Source organism: Lepidochelys olivacea (genome assembly GCF_965140295.1).
Source record: "Lepidochelys olivacea isolate rLepOli2 genome assembly, chromosome: 6".
Classification (NCBI taxonomy): Eukaryota; Metazoa; Chordata; order Testudines; family Cheloniidae; genus Lepidochelys; species Lepidochelys olivacea.
In genome coordinates, this window is record NC_140416.1 from 120,375,518 (window position 1) to 120,397,613 (window position 22,096).

The window sequence follows — 22,096 nt, forward strand, 5'->3', positions numbered from 1 at the left end:
AGCCCCCCTCTCCCCTCCCCCCACACGTCTCCCTACCCGCACAGCAAGCAGGAGGCTCAGGGAGCAGCTCCAAGGCAGAGGGCAGGAGCAGCACATGGCAGTGGAGGGAGGGACAGCTGAACTGCCAGCAATTGATAGCCTGCTAGGTGGCTGCCACACAGGGAACTTAGGGGAGCGGGGAGCTGCTAGGGGGGCTGCCGACCCACCCTGATTCCAAGCCCCCACCAGCTAGCTCCCCCGGGCTGCTCTTCCTGCAAGCAGTGGACAAAGTAGGCGGCTGCCAAAGGACATTAGAAGGGAGCATTGCGCAACTTTCAACGAGCATGTTCCCTAATTGATCAGCAACCTAACAATGTTAACCGGGATGACTTTAGGTGTGGAGTTCCTGTACATAGGTCTGTACCCAGGACCCATTGTCAGAGTGGAAAAACTGCAAAATCCCGCCCTGAGCCAGGAAAAGGTAGGCGGCCTATCACTTGAGGGGATTCACTCAGACCAGAAAGGAAAGGTGCAGCTAGCTAGTGCCAGTCAGAGTGTGTGATGGCTCTAGATACTACAGGGCTAGCAGCATTAGGCAGGCATACATGGTTCCAATGATAGAAAACACAATTATCACCCCTAACTGCTTCAGCTACCTTGTAAGCTAGGAGGGAAGATATAACAACTTCTATCTAAACTTTCTCTCTCCTGCAACTTTCACTTTGGCCAAACATAAGAACGGCCATACTGGGTCAGACCAAAGGTCCATCCAGCCCAGTATCCTGTCTTCCAACAGTGGTCAATGCCAGGTGCCTCAGAGGGAAGGAACAGGGAATCATCAAGTGATCTATCCCCTCACCCATTCCCAGCTTCTGGCAAACAGAGGCTAAGGACACCATCCCTGTCCATCCTGGCCAATAGCCATTGATGCATCCTCCATGAATTTATCTAATTCTTTTTTGAACCCTGTTACAGTCTTGGCCTTCACAACATCCTCTGGCAAAGAGTTCCACACATTGACTGCGTTGTGTGAAGAAATACTTCCTTTTGTTTGTTTTAAATCTGCAGCCTATTAATTTCATTTGGTGACCCCTAGTTCTTGTGTTATGAGTAAATAACGCTTCCATATTTACTTTCTCCACACTAGTCATGATTTTATAGACCTCTATCACATTCCCCCTTAGTCCTCTCTTTTCCAAGCTACAAAGTTCGAGTCTTATTAATCTTTCCTTATATGGAAGCCGTTCCACACCCCTAATAATTTTGTTGCCTTTTTCTGAACCTTTTCCAATTCCAGTATATCTTTTTTGAGATGCGGCAACCACATCTGTACACAGTATTCAAGATGTGGGTGTATCATGGCTTTAGATAGAGACAATATAGTATTTTCTGTATTACTTATCCCTTTCTTAACTCCCAACGTTCTGTTCGCTTTTTTTGACTGCCGCTGTACATTGTGTGGATGTTTTCAGAGAACTATCCACAATGACTTCAAGATCTCTTTTTCGCATGGTGATAGCTAATTTATACCCCATCATTTTATATGTATGGTTGAGATTATGTTTTGCAATGTGCATTTTGTTGCCCAGTCACCCAGTTGTGAGAGATCCTTTTGTAGCTCTTCGCAGTCTGCCTGGGACTTAACTATCTTGAACAGTTTTGTATCATCTGCAAATTTTGCCATCTCACTGTTTACCCCTTTTTCCAGATCATTTATGAATGTGTTGAATAGGACTGGTCCCAGTACAGACCCTTGGGAGCACCACTATTTACCTCTCTCCATTCTGAAAACTGACCATTTATTCCTATCCATTGTTTCCTACCTTTTAAACAGTTACCAATCCATGAGAGGACCTTCCCTCTTATCCCATGACAGCTTACTTTGCTTAAGAGCCTTTGGTGAGGGACCTTGTCAAAGGCTTTCTGAAAATCTAAGTACACTATTATCCACTGGATCCCCCTTGTCCACATGCTTGTTGACCCCCACAAAGAATTCTAGCAGATTACTGAGGCATGGTTTTCCTTTACAAAAACCATGTTGACTCTTCCCCAACAAATTCTGTTCATCTCTGTGTCTGACAATTTTGTTCTTTACCATAGTTTCAAACAGTTTGCCTGGTACTGAAATCAGGCTTACCGGCCTGTAATTCCCTGGATCACCTCTGGAGCCCTTTTTAAAAACTGGCATCACATTAGCTATCCTCTAGTCATTTGGTGGGAGCATGACCTTTCAGGCACTGGTCAGCTCAGTATGTATTTTCCCTGGAAGGCAATTAGGATAGATGGAGTACATACACATAGACCTTGTATAGACTAGGTGAAAAGGTGTTCAGTTTATAAAATGGTACCTCCCCCAATTTAGAGAAGGCTAAAGGACATTCTAATCCTGAACAAATCACATCCATGATGTCCAATTTCCACTAGCTAGCAAGGCAGTTTTTAAAAACAGGTGCCACATAAGAGGTGTTACGGACAGCATTGCAGTGTTACATCCATGCTTTCTGTATATCCTTCATCCAAGTGTCACAAGCAGCCTTTTTAGAGGCCAAACAATTCCAAATTTATATTCAGCTTTTCCTTACTTCCCTCACTCAGGGAAGTCCTGTTTTTGCTATTCACAATCAATATAAAATTTGTGCTTTACAGTGTGGCAAAAGTGGGTAAAAGCAGGAATTGAAAGACAGAAAAACATCAGTCCTGAAAATACGTTTAATGTCCAATCTTATACAAAAGTGACAGCATTTTCAAAAAATATCAAATCCTGTATTTATAGCTTTTTGCTATCATACAGCAATATTTGTCTCATCTAAAGAAAATACAGCAGCAGGTGATAGTCTATACTTTTTAAAGATGTGATTGCTTATATTTCATATTGTAAACAAATGCAGTATGCCAATCTCAAAGCACAAATCAAAACAAACTTCTCAGCAATTTAACTTAAATGATGCATAGAAATGTACAGATTCCATTGCAAAAGCTTCAGGCCAGAAGTTGCTCACACTTGACATTACATGTGATAAAGTTACTACACAGCATATAGTGACAACTTGAGTTTTTACACAATACATTAACAGATAAACCCTTTCACTGCTATGCAAGGACCCTTGCTCACAAAACAAAGGGGATATGAAACAGTTTTCATGACTTCAAGAAATATGAATATACACTGAAAAAGTGTCCCATATGTATCTGAATTTTAGCCTAACCTTTCCAGTAATAAATCCTGCCTATTCCAGGAAGAACCCAGACATCTATTTTATTTACTTTTGGAAATCGCCATTTAAAAAATAATTGGATATGTTCACTTTGTATTTTCTACATCTGGCCCCTTCCCCTGCAAACAGATCCAGACCAGTGCACGTTCTACCCACATTGTGACTACAGGATCAATTCCTTTAAATAAATTTATGTTTTCCGTAGATCAATTTACAGACTAAGGCCGCACATGTCAAATGCACTTGACCAGATGCAACAAAGCATGTTTGCTATAGTCACGTGTAGAAGCTGTATCAGTCTTGGAGAAATTTAAGTCAATTCAGCAATGAATTTTTGAAGTCTATATTCTATAGGAATAGAATTCTACACTAAATTTATGAAATATCCTATTTAAACTATTTCTTCTGGTTCTGATTTCCAGTGTTCATAGATACTATGATTTATGTTGAATATTAGGGACAAGTCTTTGTTGTGTTCAGTTCCACTATTGTCTTCCTAGTACAAAACACACCTACCTTGGCTATTTAGTATCAATATGTCAATATGCTAGAGTGGCCACAGCTCCTTCACAGACTGCACTATTCTGTAAAATTTATTTCAGGGTTCTTGCAACTGCCATGGAGACTATGGCTATGTATCCATCATCACTACCAGGCCAGTCAGTTTATTTTTAAAAGCCCACTACTCTGTGCATGCAGACGTCCATAGTAAGGGAGGGAAGAGAAAGTTACCTTGATTTCACAGTTCCACTACGAAAATGGATTTCCTAATGAGCTGATGTATTACTAATCCGTCAGTATTACTAATTCAGATTTTTAATTCCACCAACAGATGCTAAATTAAGATTTCCCAGGTTGGGATAAAATAACTTCTGCATGGTCACAAAAAGTCTAGGTAATCAAAGTACCATAATGAATTTAAAAAAGCCCAAGTCTCAGTGAAGAATGTGTCTTGGTAATGCAAAAAAATCATCATTATGATAATTCCATAAAGATTCTCAGTCAGGAGAATGAAATTGATAGCAGTGACACTTCTGATGAACGCAGATTTCTAGTCATTCAATTAAAACCAAATCAGATCATGTCATTCAGTGAGGTACAACATACATCTAGGTATGAACAAAGGGACTACCAATTACTACGTTCAATGGAGTTCTGACATAAGACTGGCTCATTTTAAAAATATGGCAGAAGGAGGGAGATGGATTTTAAGGATCTACCTAGGTCACAGCACTATGTGGAATGCCAAAAGCAGCTTTTTGCCACTGGACTATTTTAATTTAACTCAGGCTTAATTTCCAAGGATGCTGAATAAAAGTTCTGCAGAGTTCACATAGCTTGGCAGCAAAGCTAAGTTTCAGATGGACAGAACCCAAGTTAAGAGACAGGATTATCTCCTAGTGGGAATCAGTTTATCTTCGTGTAGAGAACAAGCCCAACTTCCAGTCACCACGACTAATTTTGGGCTGGCAAAATTATGCCCTCCTTTTCATGCACAGACCTCACATTTGTGGATTTGTGCTACTTGAGTTGCACATAAATGCCTGTTTGTGAATGTGAACAGGTGTGCATACAAGTTAGACTAAATACTTCGGCCTATGACTGCTCCTCTGTAGTCCCAGCATCGGAGAGAAATTGTGCTTGAGTGTATAATAAATACATGCTGAGACCACCTTCAAATTCACATGCTCCATTTCTCTTTAGTGTGTTGAATTACTGTAGCATGTTTAAAATAAAGAGATTTCACAAAGAAATCTCAAAATACGTTGTTCTTACTGATATCCTAGAACAAACAGAAAATAGACAAAATATGACTATCCATCCATTTAGTGACCCCCACAAGTCTGGTATCAAAACTTAAAGCAATCACTGACATTTAATGTTTAACTTTTTAGTAAGACTTTAGGCCTGATCCTGTAATCCTTACTCACTTGGCAACTCCCTTCCCCCCCCCAAAAAGGAAGTTCTGCCTTGAGTAAGAACCACAGGACTTGACTTTGTCTGCTCATCCTAATTCACTTTAATAAACCAAAAGATGCCAGCATATGAGCAAGTTAAATTTATGCAGATTGCTCCTTCATACGTCAGAAGTACGTACAAGAGGTGAGTGCTCTTCACAATTCCAAAAGTTACTGAAACAAAATTTTTAAAAATGTTTGCAAATAGTGGATGAAGGTGGAAAGCTACAGTACTTTGTTGCCCAGCATGAATTCAGCGGTAAGGCTGTAAAAAATTAAAAAGTGAAATTCAAGGTCAATTTATGGCTTTAGCAAGACAATACATCCTCAAATCAGCACTAAGTAAATGTCTCAACTAAAGGCAAGGACAAATTTAAGTGTACAAGTCAATTGGTACTATGGTGGTTTGTTTTGTTTTTTTACCGGTAGTTCTACATTCTAAGGCTATGTCTACACTAGAGACCGTACAGCGGTGCCCTTGCAAGGTCTCCTGTGTAGCCGCTCTATGCCAACAGGAGAGATCTCTCCAGTTGGCATAATTAAACCACCCCGCAACGAGCCGCAGTAAGGCTATGTCAGCAAGAGAGTGTCTCCCACCAATATAGCACGGTCCACACCAGTGCTTCTGTCAGTGAAACTTATGTCAGTAAGGAGGGTGTTTTCTTCACACCCAATTGACAAAGTTTTACCCACAAAAGTGCTAGTGTAGACAGCCTTTGATTCTAGTCTCTATACGAATAATTCTTTCCATTCTCTCGTTTAAGCAAGGAGTTCTAGCTGCATTTTCATATTTAGAAGACAAATCAAAGTGATGCCTGAAATGAAAGTATTTTTGGAAGGCCAATAAAATACAACCCTAAAGACCACTGTCATACTTCTCAGGCTTAATAGTATTTCAAATCTGAGTTAACTGCCTAAACTGAGCATTCCCATACTTTTAACTCCACTAGGCAGATAATGTCCCATTAAACTGTTGACTGGAAAAAATACATAGCAGTTCTAACAGTCCATACCATTTTATTAAGTGGTCTTTCCACTGCCCAACATCAGTACTTGTGTGTGATGAATTTTGGAATTGTTCAACATAGTACAATTTAAATACTCACATGGTGACCACCAGGCATTGATGGAGTACCAGCAGGACCAGATGGCACTTGAAAAGGATTAGGGGGTGTAGGATATAGTCCTGGAGCTGGATATGATCCCGTGGGTGGAGGAAATGGACCGGGTGGTGAAGGTCCCCATGTTCCAGGTGGAACAGTACCCCACGGTACTGTAGGTGCAGCCCCGGGTGTCTGGGTAGGAGTGGCATATGGCCCTGGGGGTGGATATGGCATACTAGGTGCAGGATACTGCCCTCCCATTGTTGCTCCCCATGCTCCAGAAGGCATGGATCCCCATGGCCCAACAGGAGCAGGAGGTGCAGCTGGCTCTGTTGGACCACCATATGGTCTTGGAAGCTCTGGAAAGGGCATATTTGGTGGAGGATATTGCCCTGGCGGGACAGGACCTGGCACAGATGGGGGTGGATATGGACCACCAGGAGGAGGGCAAGAGGGTCCAGTAGGAGGTGGTGGAAATGGAGCAGGCGGTCCAGGTGGCATTGAAGGATACATTCCTGTTGGGGGAGGTCCAAAGGGCACACTGGAGGCTGTTGTATTTGGTGGCAATCCAGATGGCCCAGTAGGTGGAGCACTTGGGGTGTTCCAAGGATTGGAAGTTGGCCAGCCTTGTGTTGGTTGACCAGTTTGTTGACCAGATTTTGTATTGCTCACTTTGGAGGTTTTAGCAGGGGAATGATCCGGTAAAGCATCTGCCAACTAGAAAACAGAGCACCAGTGAGACTGCAAACTGCCTACTATTGTAATCACTAACTGTACATTTACAAATTACATACAATATTGTTAGGTAAAGCTATATTAGCTCCTGCATGGTTGCGCTTAATTTCATATAGCTTCTCTCTTCAGAATAGCTTCTCTTTAGAATAGAAGTTAAGAGACATTCTGACATGCTATAGCGATAGAACTGAAGACAAAAGGAGAGATACCATTGTGACAATAAGCAAACTTTTCAGTGCAAATCTAGAGGGAAGGGTCTTAAGCATCTTCTACATAGCTACCTTGAAGGCAGCATGTTGGAATTACATTTCAACGCTAATCTCAGACCTGAAAGTCCCAAGGAGACCATCTGACAGATTAGTACATTTAGCCCTCTGCATTGCTCTACTCACTCCAGAGCGAATACCACAACTGCAGCACCAGAAGAATCACCTCCCCATTATTTCTTAAATAACTGTCTGAAATTCAGAATCAAGTTGCTTGGCCAAGCGATTTTTAAGAAAGAAATGTAATTACTTACCGAAAAGTCATCAGCTCCAGACATTTTACTAGGGAAAAAAATAAAATAATGAAGTTAGTTGAAAGTAATTCTCAAAGTATTTCAGGCAAGAGCTTGTAAGGAGGCTAATTCCTGCCTATTTTTCTAAGTTCAGTGCACACAGCAGTTCTATTCTACTAGATGTCAGTTTCCCCAACCATGGCTTTGTTTTTAGGATTCAGAGCTGAACAGATATCCATCTGTTGCCGGGGCGGACTAAGATAGTTCTCTCATGGGTGAAGAGACAGTTTTAGTAGGTTTCAGAGTAACAGCCATGTTAGTCTGTATTCGCAAAGAGAAAAGGAGTACTTGTGGCACCTTAGAGACTAACCAATTTATCTGGGCATAAGCTTTCGTGAGCTACAGCTCACTTCATCGGATGCATGCTCTGGAAAGTGTAGAAGATCTTTTTATATACACACAAAGCATGAAAAAATACCTCCTCCCACCCCACTCTCCTGCTGCTAATAGCTTATCTAAAGTGATCACTCTCCTTACAATGTGTATGATAATCAAGTTGGGCCATTTCCAGCACAAATCCAGGTTCCCTCCCCCCCCCCCCCCCCACACACACAAACCCACTCTCCTGCTGTGAGAAAACCTGGATTTGTGCTGGAAATGGCCCAACTTGATTATCATACACATTGTAAGGAGAGTGATCACTTTAGATAAGCTATTAGCAGCAGGAGAGTGGGGTGGGAGGAGGTATTTTTTCATGCTTTGTGTGTATATAAAAAGATCTTCTACACTTTCCAGAGCATGCATCCGATGAAGTGAGCTGTAGCTCCCGAAAGCTTATGCCCAGATAAATTGGTTAGTCTAAGGTGCCACAAGTCCTCCTTTTCTCTTTAGTAGGACCTCTGTCAACATTACAGTTCCAGCACATCAGGGAACCAGTCATAACATGGTAGATGGGACCTGCCTATGCTGTAAACTGGATCACATAACCAGAGCTTAAAAATTCCATGTGCTTATGGCAAGTTGGAAGCTGCCCCAGGCAACTGCTCTCAGTTTCTGTATAATCTAAACTCTTATTTTTAGTAGTATTAAATTTGTGAAGACAACCTTCAAAATGTGAACTGACTGAACAGATGCTGTCTTCGTGAATCTAAAGACAAACCATCCCATTGTCTATTCCTGCTCAGAACTTTCCCAAACTGCAGCAGGGTGAAAACTGACCCATCTTGTCAGTTTTTACTACTCCTATTTGGAACAGCAGGGGCAGCAGTGAGCTGAATCAAACCAGTTTCAGTCTGCTGCTTGGGCAAATTGAGGGATGGCTACTCATTGAAGGTGCCCACAAACAAAGGAGATGCAGAGTAGTGGAGATAGTTTGTAGCAACCAGAAATCTCGAGGGATAAACTGGGTAGCGGACAGCCCTTCATCACTATGGCCGGAAGGCTAGAGGGAGGAGTAAAGAAGTGGAGGTGCAAAAGTCTGTAGTGTAGACCTGGCCTTCGTATCAATCTCTGGCTAGCAGATTTAATCTTCAGGCTATTAGATCTCCAATTAACTTCCAAGTCCTATGGTGCATTGATAGGTGTGAGGTAGGCAGGAGTGAGCTGGAGAGACTGATGGACAGAGCTTGAGGCCAGAAGGGAGCATTTTATCATCTATTCTGGCCTGAATAGATATTTGTGGGGAAAGAGAAAAGCTTTTCTAGGGCAGGAGTTAGAATACAAAACGTAATGGAAAGAGAACAACACAGACCTCAAATTCAACTCAGGAATAGATACCCATGATTTATTATAGAAAAAAGACAAAGGGCAGTGAATCCAGAAAGGGAACGAGAATAACAAAAAGCAAAACCAATATAAATAGGGCTGGCTGAACAGTGTTCATCGACTATATTGACAAATGTCATTGGTATTTATCAAATTGTACATTCAACATGTTTTGCACTATTTGACCGAAAACACTATTTAAAAAATACTAGCTGAATATCTGTAAAATTAGTCACATTTATTCAATGAACATTTTTCTGTGGTGACTGACAACGTTGCCGTTAAAAACAATTTACAACTGTTTTATTCCATTAAATTACAAAGGGATATAGCCTGGTGTGAGGGTTTATCGATAATTTTTACTTTGGCAAGTAGGCCTAACCCTCAAACTAATAGACGTCAAGTAAAATTTAAATGCTCTGTGTATAAATGAGCGAATCCCATGCATGTATCTCGTGCTAGGTCAGAGGACAGTAATTTTATTTCTAGTATCCCCGACCATGGTTATATTTTTAGTGTAGACTTGCCATACCAGTTTACCCATCCCCTTTTCAGAACCCTAAAAGTAAATCTTTAAAACATATTAGATAAGATATTATTTATTCACCTTAATGTATGTAGTTTTTCACTAAAATGTTTTAGAAATTATATTTAAATTAATATTCCATTCAAGTTGTTCAGTGCAGGGAAAATACAGGTCCCCCAAGGGTCTGGACTGGGATCTGTGCTGTTCCACATATTCATAAATGATCTGGAAACGGAGGTGAACAGTGAGGTGGCAAAATGTGCAGACAACACAAACTTACTCAAGATAAAAAGAACAGGAGTACTAACACGGCTGCTACTCTGAAACCTGTCATTACTCAAGATAGTTAAGTCCAAAGCTGACTGGGAAGTGTCACAAAGGGATCCCACTAAATTGCGTGACTGGGCAACAAAATGGCAGATGAAATTCAATGTTGATAAGTGCAAAGTAATGCACATTGAAAAACATAATCCCAACAATACATACAAAATAATGAGGTCTAAATTAGCTGTTACCACTCAAGAAATGTCTTCGAGTCATTTTGGATAACTCTCTGAAAACATCCATTCAATGTGCAGTGGCAGGAAAAAATGCTAATGTTAGGAACCATTAGGAAAGGGATAGATAATAAAACGGAAAATATCATAATGTCACTTTATAAATTAATGGTACACCCACACCTTGAATACTATGTACAGTTCTGGCTGCTGCATCTTAAAAAGATATATTGGAACTGGAGTAAAGAGAAGGGCAACAAATGTTTGGGGTATGCAATAGCTTTCATCTGAGGAAAGATTACAAAAACTGGGTCTGTTCATCTTAGAAGAGATTAAAAAAGGAGGGATATGATAGAGGTCTATACAATCATGAATAGTATGAGAAAGTGAACAGGGAAGTGTTATTACCCATTTATATAAACACAAGAAGTAGGGGTCACTTAATGAAATAGACAGGAGGTTTAAAAAAAAAAAACAAACAAACAAGTACTTCTTCACGGAGTGCACAATCAACCTCTGGAACTTGTTGCCATGGAATTTTGGAAAGGCCAGAAGTATAACTGGGTTCAAAAAATAATTAGTTAAGTTTGTAGAGGATAGGTCCATCAATGGCTATTAGCAAGATGGTCAGGGATGCAACCACATGCTCCAGGTATCCCTAAGCCTCCAGCTGTCAGAGGCTGGGACTGGATGGATCAGTCCGAATTTCCCTGTTCTGTTCATTCCTTCTGAAGCATTTGGCACTGGCCACTGTCAGAGACAGGATATTGGGATAGATGGACCATTCGTCTGACCCGTATCGTCATTCGTATGCTTCAATTAAAGTCTCAATAGGCAAAATGCCAGATCAAGTGGTAAATGCCTCATTTGAAGTTTTTTTTTCCTTGACACTCTTCATATATGCTTACAACTAGTTACGGTATGTCTACACTTGCGCTTTAAAGTGCTCAGACTTGCTGCACTCAGGGGAGTGATTTTTCACACCCCTGAGCCAGCAAGTTAGAGCGCTATAAAATGTTAGTGTAGACAGGCTCCGAGTGCTGGGAGAGCACCCCTCGTGGAGGTGGATTACTAGGAGCGCTGGGAGAGCTCTCTCCTAGTGCTTGCGTGCGACCACACTCACACTTCAAAGCGCTGCCGCAGGAGCGTTCCCGCACCAGTGCTTCGAAGTTTCCAGTGTAGACATACTCTTAGATGCAGTGGAGCTGTACCCATGTTGGATCCAAGATATTAGAGAGAGGGAAAGGAGTTATTCAAGTTTAAGAGTTTGGAAGGGAGTCGGAATGATTACAGAACTGAAAGAAAGAAATAAAACCTAAGTCAGGCTTCCCTCCATTTGTGGCAAGACAAAGGAAATTCTGTCTTATAAAGACCCCTGCCTCTGGAAATACCCTCCACGGCAGCTCCATGCCCTGCTCCAACAGATCCAGCAGCTTTGAGACACCAAGCCTCAGCAGCCTCCATCTATATATACAGCCATGACTGTGAATCAGGGGAGGGGAGATAGAGCTGCCAGAATGGCCTGTGAAAAGATTCTGATCCTAGATGCCAACCACCTCCCTCTTCCCCCAGCATTCAGGGTAAGAAGAGGGCCTGCTAGATACTCCCACTACTCTGATCCAGAGATATGGGGCACAACATTCCAGCAGCCTCCAGTTCCACCCACCAGCCCCTCTTCCACAGCAGAACCAACAACTGGACTACATACTCCTGAAGTCACAAGTGACATTTACAGTGACTTTTCTGAATTATGAACTCTGCTCAAATCACATCCACCCCTCCTGCTGCTTGCTCTCTCTCTTTCCCTAACACTACTCAGTTAACACTAACATTAAGTGCTGGTGATCTATTAACCATTCTTTTTCTATACTTCATGCCTTACAAAAAGCCCTGTCTTTCCAGCTCCCTTCCAAACCAAATATATCATTCAGTCTGACCTGCACAATAAATTATTTACTACAGGACTATAAAAACAACTTGTACATGTTGAGGAGATGCGCTAATAATTAGGTCATTAACTAGCTGCTGAGATTTGATAATCTCTGTCCTTGAGCCACCACAACTGGTCTTGAACAGGAAAAAGGGCTCTGTAGGATTTTTAAATTTTATCTGGAACTAACTGACAGCTATTTCCAGGACAGGCATAACAAATGGCACGGCAACTGCCATAAACACACATGGTTCTTGGTATCAATTACTTACAACTCAAGAGCCAAGTTTACTTCACCTTAAACAAAATAAGAGTGTTTTCCGTAGAAGGCTGAACTATTTCGATATGTAAGTTTCTCAAAACTTCTCTTTTCATAAACCTACCCCACCCTTCTCCTTCCTGCTGGGATACCTGTTTGTTGCCCCACCACATTTTTATTCTTTCACTTTCTCTTAGCACAGTGGTTCTCAAACTAGGGCCGCCGCTTGTTCTGGGAAAGCCCCTGGCAGGCTGGGCCGGTTTGTTTACCTGCTGCGCCCACAGGTTCGGCCGATCGCGGCTCCCGGGGCTGCAGGAAGCGGCGTGGGCTGAGGGATGGGCTGGCCGTCCTTCCCGCAGCCCCCACTGGCCTGGAGCGGCGAACCACAGCCAATGGGAGCTGCGATCGGCCGAACCTGCGGACACAGCAGGTAAACAAACTGGCCCGGCACTCCAGGGGCTTTCCTGGAACAAGCGGCAGCCCTAGTTTGAGAACCACTGTTTTAGCATTACATAGCTTCTATTCTCAGATTCATAGGGTTTAAGGACAGACGGGACCATTAGAAAGGTCTGAACCGTACATCACAAGCCATTCATTCTCATTGTTACCTTTGTACTGAGCCTACTAACTTGGGTACAGGTTAAACACTCTCTCCAGAAATGTGCCCATTCTTGATTTAAAGACATCAAGAGATAGAGAATCCATCACTTCCTCTTGGTATTTCTGGCTTCTTATGCTCTTGTTATGCCTTTCTCCACTAGGTTAAAGAGCACTGTAGTATCAGATATTTTCTCCCCTTGAAGATATTTACACTCTAGTCAAGTCATCTTTTAATCATCTAAACAGATAGAACTGTAAGTCTCTCACTGTAAGGCATTTTCTCCAACCCTGAAATAATTTTTGTGGCTGTTTTCTGCGCCCTCTCTTATTTTCAAGATACTTTTAAGATATGGATACCAGAAGTGTACACTGTATTCCACTAGTGAGCCCTTTCTTCTTTATGCTCATCCTGGATACCTCACAAGAAATACAGAACTTTGGTGCAAGTTGTTTGCAGAAAGTCTAGAAGATGATCCTGATAAATTGAGAGATGAGTTCAAAAGAAACAGCAGAAAGAAAGTATATGGTATATAACTTCAATAACATGAATGCTGAAGAATTATCCTTGAAACTAGATGGGCAGACATTACCGAAAATGCAATGTTTTGAGTATATGGGTTTCAGAATCAGGGAAAATGGGGAAATTAGAGCTCAGATAATAAATGCCTGGCACAGACAGACAGGTCCTGTACTATGTAACAAGAAGATACCAATAAGATTAAAAGGGAAATATCTATAAAAACAGTGGTCCATCCAGTTTTAGTGTATGGTACCGAGGGCTTTTCTACACTTAAAACGCAACAGTGTAGGTAACACTTACACCAACAGGAGGGTTGGCATAGATAATCCACCTCCTGAGAGGTGGTAGCCAGGTCAGTAGAAGAATTCTTCTGTCAACCTAGTGGTCTGTACACAGGGACTTAGGTCATCTTAACTATGCTACTCAGGGGTGTGGATTTTTCCACACCCTGGACCGACATAGCTAAATCGACCTAATTTTCTGGTGTAGACTAAGCCTGAGTTTTAGGCAACAAAGAAGAAACATGACCAAGTGATCTGTCCCTCAGAAAAGGAAATGCTAAGGTGAATAAGTGGTGTAAGCAGGAAAGATCATGTGAGGAACATGTATGTTAGAGAGACGCTTGAAATAATACCCATAAATGAAAAAGTTACAGTTTGGTCATGTAAAGCACAGTCCTGATAACTATGTGGGGAAGAGAGTTCAACAGATAAAGAGTAAAGGAAAAAAGAGGCCAACCCAAAAACAAGTGGTGGGATGTCATAAACAAAGACATGTTAGCATATGGTGTGACAGAGGGTTATGGCTAAGGCTACATTTTAGTCACGGGTATTTTTAGAAAAAGTCATGGACAGGTCATGGGCAGTAAACAAAAATTCACGGCCTGTGACCTGTCCATGACTTGTACTATATGCCCCTAACTAAAACTTGGGTGCTGGGGGGCGGGGGGAGAGGTGGGTCGGTGGGCTCCCTACCCAGCTCCCTGAAAGCGATGCCACGCCCCTCAGTTCCTAGGCAGAGGCACAGCAGGCCGTGAGTGCCCACTCCGCAGCTCCCAATAGCTGGGAACCACAGCCAATGGGAGCTGTGGGGGCAGTGCCTGCGGGCAGAAGCAGCATGTAGAACCGCCTGGCCACCCCTCTGCCTAGGAGCTGAGGTAGGAACATGTCACTGCTTCTGGGAGCCCCCCCAGGTAAGCGCTGCCCAGAGCCCTCACTGCATCCTAACCCAACCCCCTGCCACACCCAAACTCCTGCTGCTGCTGGCCCAGGGGCTGCCCGAGTTGCTCAGGCAGCCCCGGGGGCCAGCCGCTGCAGAAGTCACGGAGGTCATGGGAAGTCATGAATCTGTGACTTACTTCAAATCCTCTTCTGTGACAGACTTGCAGTCTTAATTGCAGCATCAGAGAATTTGAAGGGCCGCCCACATTTGATATGATTAACACATGGAATAGGATGACTATGTATACAGAGATAAAATCACCTACATACTCCTTCTCACTACTCCCTGGTTTTATTTGTGTGTGTATATACACACACACACATATACAAGCCTCTTTTGCCACACCACTGCACTGGTAGCTCATATACAGGTGCTTGTCCACTAAAACACCCTAAATCCTTTGTAAAGTCACAGCTTTCCAGACTTCAGACCCCCCTATTCGACAAGTATGGCCTGCATTCCTAGATGTACCACTCTGCATGCAGATGCACTGAAACCCATTTTGTTTGAACACGCCAAGGCTGCCAAGTGACACAAATCACACCATATGAGTACTCAGTGCTCACTATTTACCACTCTGCCAATCTGCAAATTTTATCAGTGTGACTTCCAAATCATTGATGGAAATGTTGCTGTGTCAGGCCTAGTCCCAAACCCTGAAGAACCCCACTGATCAATGATGAAGATTCCCCACTGACAAATTTGAAGTCTGTCGATTAGCCAATTAACCTATTTAACCTGTACATAATATTGCAGGTTAATTCTAAAATCAGAATGTCATGTGATACTAACTCAAACAGCTTACAAATGTTTAGGTATTACATCTCACATGATCTGAACTAAGGTCACACTGAAAGGAAACAGACTGGCCAAAGGCTTTCTTCAATGAGGCGTCCTTCTGCCCGAGTTAATATACATTTTAATAAGCATTTCATAAGCTTAACGGACAAAATGCTTTTTTCAGACAATCAAAAAACACAGTCAAGTTTTTTTTTTTTTTGGACTATTACACTATACACAGCTGAACAAACTTGAGACGGAACCCGTCTGCTTTTTACATGTGGTGTACGAACACAGCGCTACCTAGTCTAACTGCCATCTTGACGATCAGCTCCTAAGCACCAATCAACCGGGTGGTTCCCAACTTGCCCCCTGGCGTAACGCGGCGTGCTGCCGCAGTAGCTGCACTCCTCTGGGCAACATTTCGTGTCACCCCAAAGGCGGCACTCGTTTAGCGCCGCTCTGCGGCGCGCCCAGCCGGCAGCTCCGCGGGATGACTCGGGGTAGCTCGCACACGGTGGCCGCGCTTCCAGGCACCTCCTTTTCACAGCGCGTCGAGCGGGGGGGCACTGCACCCCGCAGGCGGCAGGAGCTCGCGCAGCACGCTGGAGAGCAGGGGGGGCGGACGCGCGGGGCTGAGCCCCTACGCAAGGGGCGCGCAGGCCTCCGCGGTTCGCAGGGGCTCGGCGGCGGCGGCGGCCAACAAGAAGCGAACAAACCCTTCCGCGGCGCGGAAAGAAACCAGCCGCCAGGGCGCCTCGCGCAGGGCGGAGAGCGACCGGAGTCTGCTCCCCGGGCACCGGCCGCCCTCCCCGCCCCCGGGCGGGAACCGGGCCAGACCCACCGAGGCCACGGCTAGGATCCGCCAGAGCCTCCCCCCCGGCCGGCCTCGGGCCCCTGAGCCCAGCCCGCCCCCGACGGCCCTCCCCGACTCGGGCCCCGCCGCACCCGGGCCGGGCCGGGCCGCCTTCCCCCGCCCGCGCTGGAGGCCGCGGCCCGGGCTCCGCGGCCGCCCTACCTGCGAGGGGGACTCGCTCGGCGCAGGCGGGGGAGGCAGCCGGCCCAGCAGCAGCGCGACCCAGCCTCCCACTCGGAAGCGGAAGTGCGTCTCTTCCCGCGACAGGAAGGTCACGCCCGCTGGGCCCGCCCCTTCCTGACGCGGGCGCGAGCGAACCCGGCCCCAGCCACGGTGGGTCACGTGATAGAGACCCCGCCCTGCGGCCCGAGGCGCGAGCGGCCTTTCCCGGCGCGAGGTGGATGACGGGACAGCTTCCAGCCTCCTCCCGGGTCCAGGCTCCCGCCCGGCGCCGCTACCGATTTTGGAGGGCGCCACAGCGGCCCCTAGTGGACGGCAAGAGAGGTGCTGCTGTGTATCTAGTGCTCAGGCCATTAACAAGAGCGCCCTGCCCAGTAACATAGTTCATAGTCTCTGTGTGTATATAATGTCTACTGCAGTTTCCACAGTATGCATCCGATGAAGTGAGCTGTAGCTCACGAAAGCTCATGCTCAAATAAATTGGTTAGTCTCTAAGGTGCCATAAGTCCTCCTTTTCTTTTTTCAGATAAATTGGTTAGTCTCTAAGGTGCCACGAGTCCTCCTTTTTACAAATAAAACAGCAACAGCCTCATGTGAAATAAGTCACAGGAGCGTTGCCTGTTTAAGGTGAAACAAACAATGAAACAGCAGCTCTCAGGGAAGGAAAACAAACACACAACCCAGTCATCCGAAATAGAAAAATTCTGACTTAAATCCCCAAATGCTGGGGATTTGGTTAATAACAGAAGAATACAATGGGGTGGGGGGTTGGTTATTTGAAGAAAACCTGGATATTTTGGTGAATTTTTTTTCCATAAAATGCTTCATTTTTTATGAAACTCTAATTTTTATTTAAAGACTTTTTATCAGAAAAATGTCAAGCAGCTGTAGCAACCACATACATTTATATATATAAATAATAAATATACAAACAACCCTTTGCACTTGTATAGCACCATCCATCCAAAGATCTTACTCTGTTACAAAGGAGGTATTTATCAATCTATTTATCTTAGCAAGGAGAAGGTTAAGGGGTGCCTTGATTACAGCCTATAAGTACTTGCATGAGGATTAAATATTTAATAATGGGTTCTTCAGTCCAGCAGAGAAAGGTCTAACACGATCCAATGATTGAAACTAGACAAATTCAGACTGCAAATAAGGTGTAAAGTTTGAACAGTGAGAGAAATTAACCATTGGAACAATTTACCAAGGATCATGGTGGATTCTCCATCACTGACAATTTTTCAATCACTATTAGGTGTTTTTCGAAAAGATCTGTTCTAGGAATTATTTTTTGGAAGTTCTATAGCTTGTGTTATCCAGGACATCAAGTTAGATGATCATAATGGGCCTTTTTGGTTTTGGAATCTATGAATCTGTCTATGAGCTCCAAATATGGTACCTAGCACATGTAGCCCTTGCTATTGAGTCTTCATCTTAATGAGCATAAACCCTGCAATGTGTTATTTAAAATTATATTGCAGCATTGGTGATATGTTTAGGGACATACTCCTGCCTGGCACTCCAAACTGTAGTACTGATCCTGCAAACATTTTTGTATCTGAATAGTCCCATTGAATTCAATGAAATGTATTCATGCGAGTATGCACGTCTCTGAAGAATTGGGCCCCTCATTTGATGCATTTTACTTTTGTCATAAATGTACCTCTTTTATCACTTTCCAAGATCTTGCTCCTGCTCCCCTTTGAAATCACTTACAAAAGTACCACTCTCTTCAATAGGACCAGCAACAGGCCCCAAATGTTACCATAGCTGAAATGGGAATGAGAATGCTATAGCTTTGCCGATGCAATTTATTTACATAAATTATTATTGCCTAAGCCAAAATATATTAACTACAGCCCCAATCCTTTTATGAGGCAAATGATGATTTAATAGTATCTCTGCTAATCAGCTCACTAAGCATTTAATGAAATACAATGGATCATTTAGGCCAGCTTCAGCAATTCTTTACTACTGTAATTTTATCTTTGGCTTTTTAGATTGTCTGGCCAGTATCATCACCACTGATGCTTATATCAGAACAATCCTGACCAAGTTGGAAAAATGAGGAAATAACATAATAGTAAAATGTATCCTCTTGCCAACAGTGTGCCATTCACAATGGTTCATTTAATAGCATACTCCAAATTAAGGGGTCCAAGCATGGCAGCTGCTCAGTGCCCCAGACTGTGTAGTGAACACTGTAGTGGCAGCTGGGGTTCAGATAGCATGCCTGCCCTGTGCTGAATAACCTGGTAGCCAGGACTCTTAATTAAAGAGCATTTGTGCAACTAATGATGGTTACAATGTATAACCTTAAACGTTGAGCTAAAGCTGCCCTAGATCAGTGGTTCTCAAGCAGGGGTATGCGTACCCCTAGAGGGTACGCAGAGGTCTTCCGGGGGTACATCAACTCATCTAGACATTTACCTAGTTTTACAACAGGCTATATAACAAGCACTAGCAAAGTCAGTACAAACTAAAATTTCATATAGACAAATGAGAAAGTGAGCCATTTTTCAGTACTAGTGGGCTGTGACCCTTTTGTATTTTTATATCTGATATTGTAAGCACATAGTTTTTAAGTGAGGTGAAACTTGGGATACACAAGACAAATCAGATTCCTGAAAGGGGTACAGCAGTCTGGAAAGGTGGAGAACCACCGTTCTAGGTCCATCACATCCATAATACTGCAAGTGTGAAGAAAGAGAGATCTGGTATGTATTGCCCTCCTTCTTCCCCCAGGAAACAAAGGATTGTGCATTTTTACCAAAGATACCTATTTGCACATACAGTCTTCCATTTCTTTGTGTGAAGGCATATTTTGTGTATGTGTGCAAATGCATATGTTGCAGGTGCAAAAGGCATGAAGGCTGGAAAATGTAGCCTTGGTTGTGATTTGCCCAAGGCCACACAACTGTGTGTAAGAGCCAGCTACAAAATTCAGGAGTTCTGACTTCCAGTTCCATGCTGTATCTACCAGTCCATATTATTTGTTTATTCTAAAATATGTAACTGTAACCTCACTACTGGCACGCAACTCTCTTCGAGGTCAATGGAAGTTATGTGAAAGTATCTGATTGTAGAATTTGGCCCTTAATTTAAAAAAACCTATTTTACATTATTTTGCATCATTCATTTTGGGAATGGGGAATGTATGATGCAAATGATGACTTCAGAAAGGATGACACAAGGCTATGATTAAACGTAGGCCCACATTAGAAGTACACTGTATAGTAGCTTGTATTTTTCTTTAGTGGCAGAGTTGTCATCCTTAGCTACTCATTGTAGATTGGTATATGGCAAAGATTGTTAGGAAATACTTAATCTAGAATTTAAAATATGAACAAAGTGTCAGCAATGCTATTCCATGTGAGAACTGTTAGCAATTCCATTGTCCATGAACACAAACATTGGCTTCCTTGGGGTTGCAGGAGTGAAAAACGAGGGTGAAATTTGCCTATGGTGCTTCAATTATATTTCGCAGGAATTGAGCTGTCATTGTTCCTACCGAGTCAGATTTAATCTTTTGCAGGGACAACAGCAGAGATGTGGAGATGACAAACATCAGAGCCAGGAAATCCAATCACACCCTCCAGGCTGTGCATATCACAAACAAGCTATCCAAAGGAACAACAACAAAATCTTTTTTTGCACCAGCTGTGTGAATCCAGCTACTCGGACCCAAGAAATCCATAACAGAATGGAGAAAAGAAGCATCTTTTACACCCAGCCTAATAAAAGGATTTTTATATTTTAGCCCAATAAAAGTTCTGGAATACAAAATTACTTGCAGTTAAGACAGAAAGAAATTGCCAAAAGCTTACAATGGAATAGAATGTGAAATTAATCTGCAGTTACGCAGAGCTGGGTCTTACTGAGTTACTTCCATTTTTATATCCATCATTGTGCACTTTGTACATCATGCACTCTAAAGAATTAGCTGACCCACCCTGAATCTAGTTTGTAAAGGATACCAGATGGTATGTTCAGTGCAAGTGGTAAGCTTTTATGTGCTTCTCCCCTATGGCCAGTCGCAGACTGATAATTTATTTCAGAAACCCTCATAAAATAAATCATGTTGAAAAAGATGCTGTCTTCTAGTTAATAATTGCTCTTTCTCTAGGCAGATCCTTACTGCCATGAAGATAAAATCAGAAAGCTGGTTTAATCTGCAATGAAATGGAAAATGCATCCTATTGAGAAAATGAGATTAGACTGGGTTTAACTGGAAAAGAAGCAGTGCTAACAGAGTAGAACCTTTGATTCTTCCGGAATTATATACAGGTGGTCTGTCACTAGAGACACTTTGATAATCACTTAGACTCTGGAGCAAGGGGTGAATTCTGCAGCAAATTCTGGGCCTGTCGGACTGGGGAATATATGGGACCCTGATTACATGTCAAACTACTGTTGTACTTTTTTCAGGCCTCACATACGTGGCCATTTGAATGTATTTAGCAGCTGCCAGGACAACCCCATCTATGGAGGAAGATGTTTACTTTCCATTGATGTTCAGTGAGTAGGAATTAGGTATTTCCAGTACATGTTGACATCCAGAAATTGGGCCTCCTCAGAGCTTCTCATACCATTTTCCATTCTCTAAAAGGGAAAAAAATGTTTTAAAAAGTACTAAATATTGGAGCTGGACCCAAATCAACCCCCCTACATCTGCACTAACCACACATTTTGGATCTTGTTCCAGTGATGCGAACTGTCAAGTCTCACAACCTCGGCTGCTTTGCTTAAAGCTCCAGTTCTGGAACCAGGTGATTCTAGCCCTCACTGTGGTGGAAAAAAGCGTGAAAACGTGACACCCCTGGGTCCACAAAGCAGAAGGCAAATAAAAAGAACCCCAAATTTATAATTTTTAAAAAAACTCACGATTTTAAAGCTAATCTCATGATTGTGGGGGGCCTGACAGGATTCTTAAATGCTTGGGGCCACCAATACTGTGGATTCAAACTCCCTGGTTGACCCCCAATTCTCTAATGGATAATAAGAGCTCCATTACGGTGCCTGGTACTACTTTTCAGCTCCACAGAATGTTGTATTCCTGTATCTCTGATGGTGCAGCTCCTGGGTACATACATGTGATAGATTGGTCAAAAGCTATATGCCTTGTCACCCAGATCCTCAAAGGTATTTAGGCTTCTAATTTCCACTGAAATCAATAGGAGTGAGGTGCCTAAATATGCTTGAGGGTCTGGGCCTGTGTTCAAGGTGAAATCTTTTCTGCAGCTGCTCTTATTTTGGATACTGTTTTGAACAGCACTAGAGCAATTCATATTCTCCCATGGCCCACAAATATATGTCCAAAGCAAGAACAGCATTTTCTGTAGGCAGTATGTCCAAAGATTGCCTCTATGGCCATGTGAGTAGCCCTGAGCAGGGAGTATATTGTGTATCCTAGGACACGAAAAAGGATTCATGTCTGCATACATAGCACATTACACCGACTGCAGTCA

General features: G+C 43.1%; 1 protein-coding gene across 2 annotated transcripts; it reads right to left on the reverse strand.

Moving 5' to 3' along the window:
• Positions 1-2,674: 2,674 nt before the first annotated feature.
• On the reverse strand, positions 2,675-16,721 carry MAPK1IP1L (mitogen-activated protein kinase 1 interacting protein 1 like). 2 transcript variants are annotated; one of them, XM_084631759.1, is made up of 4 exons: positions 16,605-16,721; positions 7,511-7,538; positions 6,259-6,972; positions 2,675-5,417 (listed from the first exon to the last, which is right to left on the reverse strand). In XM_084631759.1, exons 2-4 carry the CDS (start codon positions 7,532-7,534, stop codon positions 5,406-5,408), a joined length of 750 nt encoding a protein of 249 aa, XP_084487885.1. In that variant the 5' UTR covers positions 7,535-7,538; positions 16,605-16,721; the 3' UTR covers positions 2,675-5,405. The 2 variants fall into 2 exon arrangements, with proteins under 2 accessions (XP_084487885.1, XP_084487886.1); XM_084631760.1 differs by lacking the exon at positions 16,605-16,721 and adding an exon at positions 15,890-16,294.
• Between the last annotated feature and the right edge of the window lie 5,375 nt (positions 16,722-22,096).

Coding starts and splice junctions, on each gene's coding strand:
- MAPK1IP1L (XM_084631759.1), bottom strand. CDS start 7,534: ATGTCTGGAGCTGATGACTTTTCG. Junction 6,973..7,510: donor CTGGAGCTGATGACTTTTCG/GTAAGTAATTAC, acceptor TCTGTTTTCTAG/TTGGCAGATGCTTTACCGGA.